General features: G+C 49.8%; 1 protein-coding gene across 1 annotated transcript in view; it reads right to left on the reverse strand.

The window, feature by feature from the left end:
- Nucleotides 1-10,277: 10,277 nt before the first annotated feature.
- LOC129715101 (neuronal tyrosine-phosphorylated phosphoinositide-3-kinase adapter 1-like) overlaps nucleotides 10,278-13,055 on the reverse strand; it is an 8,946-nt gene continuing 6,168 nt past the window's right edge. The window contains exon 4 of the mRNA XM_055664968.1: nucleotides 10,278-12,609. Within this exon, the coding sequence (XP_055520943.1) occupies nucleotides 12,376-12,609 (234 nt within the window). The 3' untranslated portion in view covers nucleotides 10,278-12,375. The remainder of the gene's footprint in view (nucleotides 12,610-13,055) is intronic.

Here is a 13,055-nt window from a genome sequence, read left to right on the forward strand (position 1 = left end):
CCTGTTCACGTTTTGTTACTGATTCTAGAATGGATCAAATTTATTTTTCATTAAATTCACTTTCCCTCTCCCTCTCGACCCCATTCTCCTGCCTTCTCCCCGTAAACCTCTGACACCCGCACTCATCAATAATCTATTCAATAGCTGGATAGCAGAGGGGAAGAAAAATTCCTGTTCCTGAATCTGGTGGTCGCTGTCTGTACGGAGTTTGCACGTTCTCCCCGTGACCTGCGTGGGGTTTTCTCCGGGTGCTCCAGTTTCCAAAGGCGTGCGGGTTTGTAGGTTAATTGGCTTCTGTAAATTGTCGCTAGTGTGTGTGTGTGTGTGTGTGGGATAGTGTTAGCGTACGGGGTGATCGCTGGTCGGCACGGACTCGGTGGGCCGAAGGGCCTGTTTCCACGCTGTATCTCTAAACCAAACTAAACTAAACTAAATTGTCGAACTTCAGAAAATGCCATTCAATGTATTCTTTATCTCCATGGTTACCCCCCTTCAATACTCTGCAATAAAGGTTCGTTAGCAAGACGGGAGATTAATTAGCTTTCAGGGTTATTAAATTCCCCGCTACTTTTATCTTAACATTAGAGTATTGTGTTCAGTTCTGGGCACCATGTTATGGGAAAGATATTGTCGAGCTTGAAAGGGTTCGGAGAAGATTTACGAGGATGTTGCCAGGACTCGAGGGGCCTGAGCTACAGGGAGAGGTTGAGCAGGGCTGGGTCTCTATTCCATGGAGCGCGGGAGGATGAGGGGGGGGATCTTATAGAGGTGTACAAAATCATGAGAGGAATAGATCGGGCAGAGTCTCTCGCCCAGAGTCGGGGAATCGAGGACCAGAGGACAGAGGTTTAAGGTGAAGGGGAAAAAAGGATTTAATAGGATAACTTTTTCACACAGAGGGTGGTGGGTGTATGGAACGAGCTGCCGGAGGAGGTAGTTGAGGCTGGGACTATCCCATTGTTTAAGAAACAGTTAGACAGGTACATGGATAGGACAGGTTTGGAGGGATATGGAGCAAACACAGGCAGGTGGGACTAGTGTAGATGGGGCATGTTGGCCGGTGTGGGCAAGTTGGGCCCAAGGGCCTCTTTCCATGCTGTATCACTCTATGACTGTAACAAAAACGGGTCGAGACCCGAAACGTCGCCTATTTCCTTCGCTCCATAGATGCTGCCTCACCCGCTGAGTTTCTCCAGCATTTTTGTCTACATTAGACAATAATGGAGGCTTAACATTAAGGTAAGACTGGGCTGGGTACATTGACTGGTCAACACTGCCACCTAGAGTGCTCTCCTTCTAATTACAGCCAGTCGCTAGCACAAGGTGGAGACCTCATTGAAACTGACCGAATAGTGAAAGGGCTGGATGGAGTGGGTGTGGAGAGGATGTTTCCACTAGTGGGAGAGTCTAGGACCAGAGGGCACAGCCTCAGGATTAAAGGACGTTCCATTAATCAGTCTCGTTCATCATTTTGACTTTTTTTGTTTTTTAGTATGACCAGTTGCATCGTGGCTTGGTTCGGCAACTTGAGCCCCCTGGAGCGGAAAAGGCCACAAAAAGTAGTAAACACTGCGCAGTCCATCATCGGCTCTGACCTTCCTTCCATCGAAGGGATTTATCGCAGTCGCTGCCTCAAAAAGGCTGGCAGTATCATCAAAGACCCACACACCATCCTGGCCACACACTCATCTCCCCGCTGCCTTGGAATTGGGGCTCAACACCTCCCTATGTGCCTGGGTCCTGGACTTTCTCACCGCCAGGCCCCAGGTAGTCAAGATGGGAGGGAATACATCGGAGTCCCGCACCCTGGGCACAGGATTACCCCAGGGTTGCGTCCTCAGCCCCCTATTGTACTCCCTGTACACACATGACTGTGTGGCTAGGTTCAGCTCCAATTCAATATTTAAGTTTGCTGATGACACTGTGGTGGTGGGCCTGATCTCAGACAATGATGAGAAGGCCTACCGGGAGGAGGTGGCTGATCTAGCACTCTGGTGCCAGGATAACAGCCTCCTCTTGAACATCAAAAAAACAAAGGAGCTGATCATGGACTTTAGGAGGGCACATCATCCGAGGACGTACACTCCATTGAGTATAAATGGGGATCCTGTGGATAGGGTGAACTGTTTTAAATATCTGGGAGTCCACATCTCCGAGGATATGACATGGGCATCACACGCCTCAGCACTCGTGAGTAAGGCAAGGCAGCGCCTTTACCACCTCAGGCAATTGAGGAAATTCAGAGTGTCTCCGAGGATCCTCCAGTGCTTCTACGCAGCGGCGGGGGAAAGCATCTTGTCCGGGAACATTACCATCTGGTTTGGGAATTGCTCTGCCAAGGACAAGAAGGCTTTGCAGAGAGTAGTGCGTTCGGCCGAACGCACTATGGGAACTTCACTCGCCCCCCTGCAGGAACTATACAACAGGAGGTGCAACTCCAGAGCAAATAAAATCATGGGAGACCCCTTCCACCCCTGCAACAGACTGTTCCAGCTGCTATGGTCAGGCAAACGCCTCCGTTGCCATGCAGTGAGAGCGGAGAGGTTGAGAAGGAGTTTCTTCCCAGAGGCCATTCGGACTGTAAACGCCTATCTCACCAGGGACTAACTCTACTGAACGTTTTTCCTTCCATTATTTATTATGTAAAAGAATATGTGTGTTATGATTGTGTTTATAATTTGTTTGGTTGTTTTGTTGTTTGTCTTTTGCACAAAAGTCCACGAGCATTGCCACTTTCATTTCACTGCACATCTCGTATGTGTATGTGACAAATAAACTTGACTTGACTTGACCTTCAGGTAGAAGGTACAGGAGCCTGAAGACTGCAACGACCAGGTTCAGGAATAGCTACTTCCCCACAGCCATCAGGCTATTAAACCTGGCTCGGACAAAACTCTGAATATTAATAACCCATTATCTGTTATTTGCACTTTATCAGTATTTATTCATGTGTGTATACAGTGGCTTGCAAAAGTTTTCATACCCCTTGAACTTTTCCACATTTTGTCACGTTACAATCACAAACGTAAATGTATTTTATTGGGATTTTATGTGATAGACCAACACAAAGTGGTGCATAATTGTGAAGTGGAAGGAAAATGATACATGGTTTTCAAATTGTTGTACAAATAAAAAACTGAAAAGTGTAGCGTGCAAAAGTATTCAGCCCCCTTTACTCTGATGCCCCTAAATAAAATCCAGTGCAACCAATTGCCTTCAGAAGTCACCTAATTAGTAAATAGAGTCCACTTGTGTGTAATCTAATCTCAGTATAAATACAGCTGTTCTGTGAAGGCCTCAGAGGTTTGTTAGAGAACATTAGTGAACAAACAGCATCATGAAGCCCAAGGAACACACCAGACAGGTCAGGGGATAAAGTTGTGGAGAAGTTTAAAGCAGGGTTAGGTTATAAAAAAATATCCCAAGCTTTGAACATCTCACGGAGCACTGTTCAATCCATCATCCGAAAATGGAAAGAGTATGGCACAACTGCAAACCTACCAAGCCATGGCCGTCCACCTAAACTGACAGGCCGGGCAAGGAGAGCATTGATCAGAGAAGCAGCCAAGAGGCCCATGGTAACTCTGGAGGAGCTGCAGAGATCCACAGCTCAGGTGGGAGAATCTGTCCACAGGACAACTATTAGTCGTGCACTCCACAAATCGGGCCTTTATGGAAGAGTGGCAAGAAGAAAGCCATTGTTGAAAAAAAGCCATAAGAAGTCCCGTTTGCAGTTTGCCACAAGCCATGTGGGGGACACAGCAAACATGTGGAGGAAGGTGCTCTGGTCAGATGAGACCAAAATTGAAGTTTTTGGCCTAAATGCAAAACGCTATGTGTGGCGGAAAACTAACACTACACATCACCCTGAACACACCATCCCCACTGTGAAACATGGTGGTGGCAGCATCATGCTGTGGGGATGCTTTTCTTCAGCAGGGACAGGGAAGCTGGTCAGAGTTGATGGGAAGATGGATGGAGCCAAATACAGGGCAATCTTGGAAGAAAACCTGTTAGAGTCTGCAAAAGACTTGAGACTGGGGCGGAGGTTCACCTTCCAGCAGGACAACGACCCTAAACATACAGCCAGAGCTACAATGGAATGGTTTAGATCAAAGCATATTCATGTGTTAGAATGGCCCAGTCAAAGTCCAGACCTAAATCCAATCGAGAATCTCTGGCAAGACTGGAAAATTGCTGATCACAGACGCTCTCCATCCAATCTGACTGGGCTTGAGCTATTTTGCAAAGAAGATTGGTCAAAAATGTCAGTCTCTAGATGTGCAAAGCTGGTAGAGACATACCCCAAAAGACTTGCAGCTGTAATTGCAGCGAAAGGTGGTTCTACAAAGTATTGACTCGGGGGGGCTGAATACTTTTGCACGCCACACTTTTCAGTTTTTTATTTGTAAAACAATTTGAAAACCATGTATCATCTTCCTTCCACTTCACAATTATGCACCACTTTGTGTTGGTGTATCACATAAAATCCCAATAAAATATATTTACGTTTGTGGTTGTGACGTGACAAAATGTGGAAAAGTTCAAGGTGTATGAATACTTTTGCAAGCCACTGTATTTATATAATGGTATATGGACACGCTGATCTGTTCTGTATTCATGCCTACTATGTACTGTTGTGCTGAAGCAAAGGAAGAATTTCATTGTTCTATCAGGGACACATGACAATAAATTCTCTTGAATCTTATCCAAATGTATGGATATAACCATAACCATATAACAATTACAGCACGGAAACAGGCCATCTCGACCCTTCTAGTCCGTGCTGAACACGTATTCTCCCCTAGTCCCATATACCTGCGTTCAGACCATAACCCTCCATTCCTTTCCCGTCCATATAACTATCCAATTTATTTTTAAATGATAAAAAAAAACCTGCCTCCACCACCTCCACTGGAAGCTCATTCCACACAGCCACCACTCTCTGAGTAAAGAAGTTCCCCCTCATGTTACCCCTAAACTTCTGTCCCTTCATTCTCAAATCATGTCCCCTTGTTTGAATCTTCCCTACTCTCAGTGGGAAAAGCTTGTCCACGTCAACCCTGACTATCCCTCTCATCATTTTAAAGACCTCTATCAAGTCCCCCCTTAACCTTCTGCGCTCCAAAGAATAAAGCCTTAACTTGTTCAACCTTTCTCTGTAACTTAGTTGCTGAAACCCAGGCAACATTCTAGTAAATCTCCTCTGTACTCTCTCTATTTTGTTGACATCCTTCTTATAATTAGGCGACCAAATTGTACACCATACTCCAGAATTGGCCTCACCAATGCCTTGTACAATTTTAACATTACATCCCAACTTCTATACTCAATGCTCTGATTTATAAAGGCCAGCACACCAAAAGCTTTCTTTACCACCCTATCTACATGAGATTCCACTTTCAGGGAACTGTGCACAGTTATTCCCAGATCCCTCCGTTCACCTGCATTCTTCAATTCCCTACCATTTACCATGTACGTCCTATTTTGATTTGTCCTGCCAAGATGTAGCACCTCACACTTATCAGCATTAAACTCCATCTGCCATCTTTCAGCCCACTCTTCCAAATGGCATAAATCTCTCTGTAGACTTTGAAAATCTACTTCATTACCCACAACCCCACCCATCTTAGTATCATCGGCATACTTACTAATCCAATTTACCACACCATCATCCAGATCATTGATGTACATGACAAACAACAGTGGACCCAACACAGATCCCTGTGGCACCCCACTAGTCACTGGCCTCCAACCTGACAAACAGCCATCCACCATTACTCTCTGGCATCTCCCATTCAGCCACTGTTGAATCCATCTTGCTACTCCACCATTAATATCCAACAATTGAACCTTCGTAACCAACCTTCCATGAGGAACCTTGTCAAAGGCCTTACTAAAGTCCATATAGACAACATCCACTGCTTTACCCTCATCAATTTCCCTAGTAACCTCTTCAAAAAATTCAAGATGAGTCAAACATGACCTTCCAGGCACAAATCCATGTTGACTGTTCCTAATCAGACCCTGTTTATCCAGATGCTTATATATATTATCTCTAAGTATCTTTTCCATTAATTTGCCAACCGCTGACGTCAAACTAACTGGTCTATAATTGCTAGGTTTACTCTTAGACCCCTTTTTAAACTTGGATTGGTGGTCGGGAGTCCCGGAGTCGGGCCCAGAGCTTCAGCAGTGGGCGCAGCATGGACTTGCCATCACGGAGCGGGCCGACACCTTGCCGGGGAAGAGCTCCGATTGCTGGCATACCGGGAGGAGGTGGCTGATCTGGCACAACAGGACAACAGCCTCCTCTTGAATATTAAAAAAACCAAGGACTTTTGGAGGGCACATCATCCGAGGACGTACACTCCATTGAAGATAAACGGGGATACTGTGGATAGGGTGAGCTGCTTTAAATACCTGGGAGTCCTAGCGAGACCACACCTGGAGTATTGTGTGCAGTTTTGGTCCCCTCATTGTAGGAAGGACATTCTTGTGCAGCGTAGGTTCACCAGGTTAATTCCCGGGATGGCGGGTATCATATGCTGAGGGAATGGAGCGGCTGGGCTTGTACACTCTGGAATTTAGAAGGATGAGAGGGCTTCTCATTGAAACATATAAGATTGTTAAGGGTTTGGACACGCTAGAGGCAGGAAACATGTTCCCGATGCTGGGGGAGTCCAGAACCAGGGGCCACACACACACACACAGTTTAAGAATAAGGAGCAAGCCATTTAGAACGGAGACGAGGAAACACTTTTTGAGAGTGGCGAGTCTGTTGAATTCTCTGCCTCAGAGGGCAGTGGAGGTAGCTTCTCTGGATGTTTCAAGAGAGCTAGATAGGGCTCTTAAAAATAGCGGAGTCAGGGGATATGTGGAGAAGGCAGGAACGGGGTACTGATTGGGGATGATCACATTAAATGGTGGTGCTGGCTCGAAGGGCCGAATGGCCTATTCCTGCACCTATTGTCTATAAAATGGTCCGAGTCTGTTGAACGACTCCTTACAGCTAACACGCAGAATTCAGGCCCGCTCTCAACCCTCTGCAGTAGGGCTCCTACCACTGGTGTGAGATTGTCTATACTTGTACCATGGTGGGCCTTATGAAGACTTCAGGTGGATGGATACCGGCACTTGATGGGACTATCGAGTTGGAGCTGGTCAGGACACATTGAGAGTGTTGTGAGCAATTTTGGGCACCATATCTGAGGAAGGATGTGCTGGCCCTTCAGAGGGCCCCAGAGGTTCCCATCCCAGGAATGAGTGGGTTAACTGTTAACGTACGATGTGCGTTTGTCGGCACTGGAAAATCGAAGGTAGACATAAGTGCTGGAGAAACTGAGCGGGTGCAGCAGCATCTATGGAGCGAAGGAAATAGGCAACGTTTCGGGCCGAAACCCAAAGGAAATAGGCAACGTTTCGGGCCGAAACCCTTCCGGGTTTCGGCCCGAAACGTTGCCTATTTCCTTCGCTCCTTAGATGCTGCTGCACCCGCTGAGTTTCTCCAGCACTTTTGCCTAGCGTGGAGAGGATGTTTCCACTAGTGGGAGAGTCTAGGACCAGAGGGCACAGCCTCAGGGTTAGAGGACGTTCCTTTAGGAAGGAGAGGAGGAGGAATATAGTCAAGAGGGTGGTGAATCTGTGGAATTCTTTGCCACAGACGGCAGTGGAGGCCAAGTCAGTGAATATTTTTAAGGCAGAGAGGTAGATAGATTGTGGATGATCAGCCATGATCGCATTGAATGGCGGTGCTGGCTCGAAGGGCTGAATGGCCTCTACTCCTGCACCTGTTGTCTATTCTTGATTAGTACGGGTGTCGGGGGCTATGGGGAGAAGGCAGGAGAATGGGGTTAGGAAGGAGAGATAGATCAGCCGCGATTGAATGGCGGAGTGGACTGGATGGGCCGAATAGCCTAATTCTGCTCCTATCCCGGATGACCAGCCCTGGCATGACCAGGGAAGCCTCGGAGAGCAGGAAGGTGGAGGGAGGGTGGAGGGCAGAGGGATTCGGTGATGGGCGCTGGGCAAAGGGGCGGTAAGGAGATCTTACCTTCTGCGCCTTCGAAGTTGGCTGGAGAGATAGGTCGGCCATGATGGAACGGAGTAGCATTGATGGGCCGAGTGGCCTGATTCTGCTCCTATCACATACGAACATGATCCTCGGTCGAATATTGCGGAAGTTTACCGCCGTTGTTTTAATGTGCACCCAACTTTATTAAAAATCAGAACTAATATCTCTGATGAAATGTCCAAGTGGTTTATTCGATGGCTTTTTGCTGTTCAGTTTTATATTTTATTTACAATGTAAATCTCGTCGGCACCTCGTGGAGAGAAGTTTGGTCGTTTTGCCGTTAAAAGTTTGCCACACAATATTCTTGCCTCGTATCGAATCAGTCACAAAGGGCTTCACTCCCCTGCACCAATTTTGGCTGGAGATATAGATCGGAAACAGGCCCTTCGGCCCCTCGAGTTCACGCCGGCAGTCGATCGCCCGTTCCCACTGGCTCTATGTTTGGCTGGGAGAAACAGCGCGGAAACAGGCCCTTCGGCCCACCGAGTCGGTGCTGACCATCGATCGCCCGTTCCCACTTGTTCGAAGTTATCCCATTTTCTCCTCTGCTCCCCTGCACGCTAGGGGCCAATTTCACCTATGTCTTTGGGACGTGGTGGGGGAGGGGAGACCCACGCGGTCACAGGGAGAACGCAAACAGGCAGGCCGGGAGCGAACTCTGGTCCGTGAGGCAGTGGTTCTACCAGCTCGGCGCGAGAGGGTAGGGGAGGTGGGGGTTGGGAAAGGGGTCCCAGCTGGGCTAGAAGTTTTGAATTTGAGACTAGGGAAGCATTTTTGGAAGGACACAACCCCGGGCCTTCCATACCCTGGTCCCTTCTCTCCTAGGCCTCACCTAGAGGGTTGAAGCCCATGTCCAACCAGGCTTCTGGGCCTTAGAAACAATGATCAGAAAGGTAAGAACACATTTGATCCACTTAATTACAAACAAAGGCATCCTGAAGCTTGCTCCATTTACAGAAGAGATAAATTAAAAATAAATTACTGTACAGACAGGACCTTCATGTACGATTTTCCTCATGGCAACCAACTCCATAACAACCGTACTCAATAAATTTTTCTCATCATTGTCAGCTACAGAAGATGCTTCCTATGAGACGGCTGGATGTAGAATGGCGGATTTTTTTTTTAGGTTTTTGGCAAAAAAAATTCTGACAAAGTTAATCTCAGAAAGGGTTGCTTAGCAACAGGATCGGTAGTAGGCTGTCGGCCTACCCGAGTCAATCAGTGTACAGTGCAAATAAAAATCGATTGGGTTGGTTAGTTTTGGAGACGGAGCGTGGAAATCGGCCCAGCGAGTCCGCGCTGACAATCGGTCGCCCGCTCGCAGTAGTTCTTGTGTTTAGTTTCGAGATACGGCGCCGAAACAGGCCCTTCGGCCCACCGAGTCTGTGCCGACCAGCGATCACCCCGCACACTGGTCTGTGTTATCCCACGTTCCCATCCACTCCCTGCACACTAGGGGGGCAATTTACAGAGGGCCCATTGAACGACAAACCCGCACGACTTTGGGACATGGGAGTGTGTCTGAGTGTGTTTATGTGTGACAGAACATATAAGCATATATTTACGTCCATCAGTGTCTGTGTCCCTGTCTAGGTGTGTGTGTGTGTGTTTCCCCATGTCTGCGTGTGTGTGACCCTGTCTAGGTGTGTGTGTCTGTCTGTGTGTGCGCGCATGTGAGTCGCTAGAAACAGTGGGATGAACCAGTGCTCACTGGGGAAGGCAGAGACCAGAGTTGGGATGTGTTGGGATGTGGGAATGTCGGGATGTGGGAATGTTGGGATCTGGGAATATTGGGTTGTGGGAATGTTGGGATGTGGGAATGCTGGGATGTGGGAATGTTGGGAGGTGGGAATGTTGGGATATGGGAATGTTGGGACGTGGGAATGTTGGGACACGGGAATGTTGGGAGGTGGGAACGTTGGGATCTGGGAATATTGGGTTGTGGGAATGTTGGGATGTGGGAATGTTGGGAGGTGGGAATGTTGGGAGGTGGGAACGTTGGGATCTGGGAATATTGGTTTGTGGGAATGTTGGGACGCGGGAATGTTGGGATGCGGGAATGTTGGGAGGTGGGAACGTTGGGATCTGGGAACGTTGGGATCTGGGAATATTGGGTTGTGGGAATGTTGGGACGTGGGAATGTTGGGATGTGGGAATGTTGGGAGGTGGGAATGTTGGGATGTGGGAATGGGATTGGGAATATTGGGATGTGGGAATGTTGGGACGTGGGAATGTTGGGAGGTGGGAATGTTGGGATCTGGGAATATTGGGATGTGGGAATGTTGGGACGTGGGAATGTTGGGACGCGGGAATGCTGGGAGGTGGGAATGTTGGGATCTGGGAATATTGGGATGTGGAAATGTTGGGACGTGGGAATGTTGGGAGGTGGGAATGTTGGGAGGTGGGAATGCTGGGATATGGGATCTGGGAATGTTGGAATGTGGGGACGTGGGAATGTTGGGATGCAGGATGTTGGGATCTGGGAATGTTGGAATGTGGGAATATTGGGTTGTGGGAATGTTGGGACGTGGGAATGTTGGGACGTGGGAATGTTGGGATCTGGGAATGTTGGGATGTGGGAATGGTGGGATGCGGGAATGCTGGGATGTGGGAATGTTGGGATGTGGGAATGTTGGGGTGTGGGAATGTTGGGATCTGGGAATGCTGGGATGTGGTGCGGCTGGGGGAATGCTGATTGCATTCACGTAGCCCCCCCACCCATCCACTGCCCAGTTCCCAATGAGCGCCATTATCCCGGTCGAGGGTTTCCTGTGCGTGGGGGACATGTGGTGGGGCCGGGACGTCTGGGTCTAGACGACTCGCTGCTTTCCAACTGTTCCCTATCTCCCGCCTCACCCCTCATGGTCCCGTCCCCCTCTCTCATTAACCCGGGCTAAACACATACACCTTGTCCTCCCTTTTAGTCCGGGCCCAATTAAGAAGTGTGAGGGAAGGCCATTCGGTCCCTCCAGCCTGCTCCAGCCCTCATTTACCCATATTCTGTGTAGACTTCGGTGAAACAGCGCTGAAGCAGGCCCTTCGGCCCGTCGAGTCCTTGCCGACCGGCAACCTCCCCATAGCACCAGCCTACAGCCACCGGGCACAGTTTTCCAATTTTACCAAAGCCAATCTTTGGAGCACGGTCGGAAACCGGAGCACCCGGAGGAACCCACGCGGTCCGTGGGGAGAGGGTGCAAACACTGTGATGGGGATGGAACTGGGGTCTCGCCAGTCGACAGCACCCCATAAAGCCTCACATTGTTCCTTGAACCACTAACGCTCCGTGTTTGGGGATCAGGATCGGTTTGGGAATGCCGACCTTCCACAGGTTCAACCGCCCCGAGTCAAGGCCTTCCCCCCTCTCTGCACGGGGCAGCTAACCCTTCGACCCGAGGACGCGCGTCCCCTCTCCCGGACTGCTCCAGTCGCCCAAACCTTATCCTGGTGAAAAGCAACATGGCGTGTTTGGGAGTTAGATCCCCCTTCATCTGGGAAACAAGGGGTCTGGCTGACAGACTTTGTTCGTTCCCCACCCGGGCAAGTTTGGCACGTGACAACATGCGTTGGCAAATTAGCTCCGTTGGTGGTGTCCACATGTCCAATCTCTCCCCCCCCCCTCTCCCCATCCCGATTAAATTTTACTCTATATACCTCGTTGTCACCTTCCCCAACCTAACAATGATCTAATCTACATTCTCTTTGCTCTTTGACACTTTCCATTTCACGCTTTACCCTTCCGCATCTCCAGTTGCCCTCACTCCCCTGACTCTCACTCTGTGGAAGTGCCTCGACCCGAAACGTCGCCCATTCCTTCTCTCCAGAGATGCCGCCTGTCCCCCCGCTGAGTTACTCCGGCGTTCCGTGCCCTTCTGCATGTTGGAAGGATTGTGGATGAGTCTTCCCCTCGGATGACCAAACCGAGGGGGTCAACGGGACTTCGGCGGGAAAGGCGGGCCGGTCTTTCGCCCCCGTCCGATAAACAACAAAGCTGCTCAGATTGTGGCACCTTCCATGGTGTCATGGCCGCCAATATCCCGCCCGGCCTTGGAGTCCAGTCGGCAATGTTCTCCGTCGTGACGGCCATCTTGGCTCTGCCTCGTGTGACGGGGGGAGGGAGCCGCCATTTTAGGATCTACTCCATGTCCACCCTCCCTCCTAGTTCAACGAGACACAAATGGAGGCCCGGGTGAGTGTGAGTTAGGCCTGAGGCCTGTGGAGTTCAAAGGTGGTGGTTACCCGGGGCAACCATGGCCTTCCCCCAGTGTTCCTGGTCGGAGGAGGAGGTGAGGGTGGCGATGTCAGATGGCAGTGTCCCAGAGGACCGCGTGTTGCCGCTGGCACGGGGGCGTCCCCAGTTTACGAGCGTCCACCCCCTTCCTCCAGCTGGGGAGAATGGGCATACTGTCCTGCTTGCATAAGCTGCGTTCCGAGCCCCGCCGTGCCTTGATCTCCTTACACAGGCAGCGCTTGCGTTCGATAACCTCCAGGAGCTTCCCGTCTTTCTCCCTCAACCCGTGCTGCTGTTGGAAACTCTGCCGGGGAGCACAAACACACACAGTCACATGGCATGGAAACAGGCCCTTTGGCCTAACTTGTCCACACTGACCAAGATGCCCCATCTACACCAGACACAGTGTGGAAACAGGCCCAACTTGCCCACGCCGACCAACATGCCCCATCTACACCAGTCACAGTGTGGAAACAGGCCCTTCGGCCCAACTTGCCCATTCCGACCAACATGCCCCACCTACACCAGTCATATCGTGATACAGTGTGGAAACAGGCCCAACGCCCACACCGACCAACAGGCCCCACCTACACCAGTCATAGAGTGACAGGGTCGAAACAGGCCCTTCAGCCCAACTTGCCCACGCCGACCAACATGCCCCATCTACACCAGTCACAGTGTGGAAACAGGCCCTTCAGCCCAACTTGCCCAGACCGACCAACATGCCCCATCTACACCAGTCACAGTGTG

This window comes from Leucoraja erinacea, unplaced genomic scaffold (genome assembly GCF_028641065.1).
Source record: "Leucoraja erinacea ecotype New England unplaced genomic scaffold, Leri_hhj_1 Leri_100S, whole genome shotgun sequence".
NCBI classification, from domain to species: domain Eukaryota; kingdom Metazoa; phylum Chordata; class Chondrichthyes; order Rajiformes; family Rajidae; genus Leucoraja; species Leucoraja erinaceus.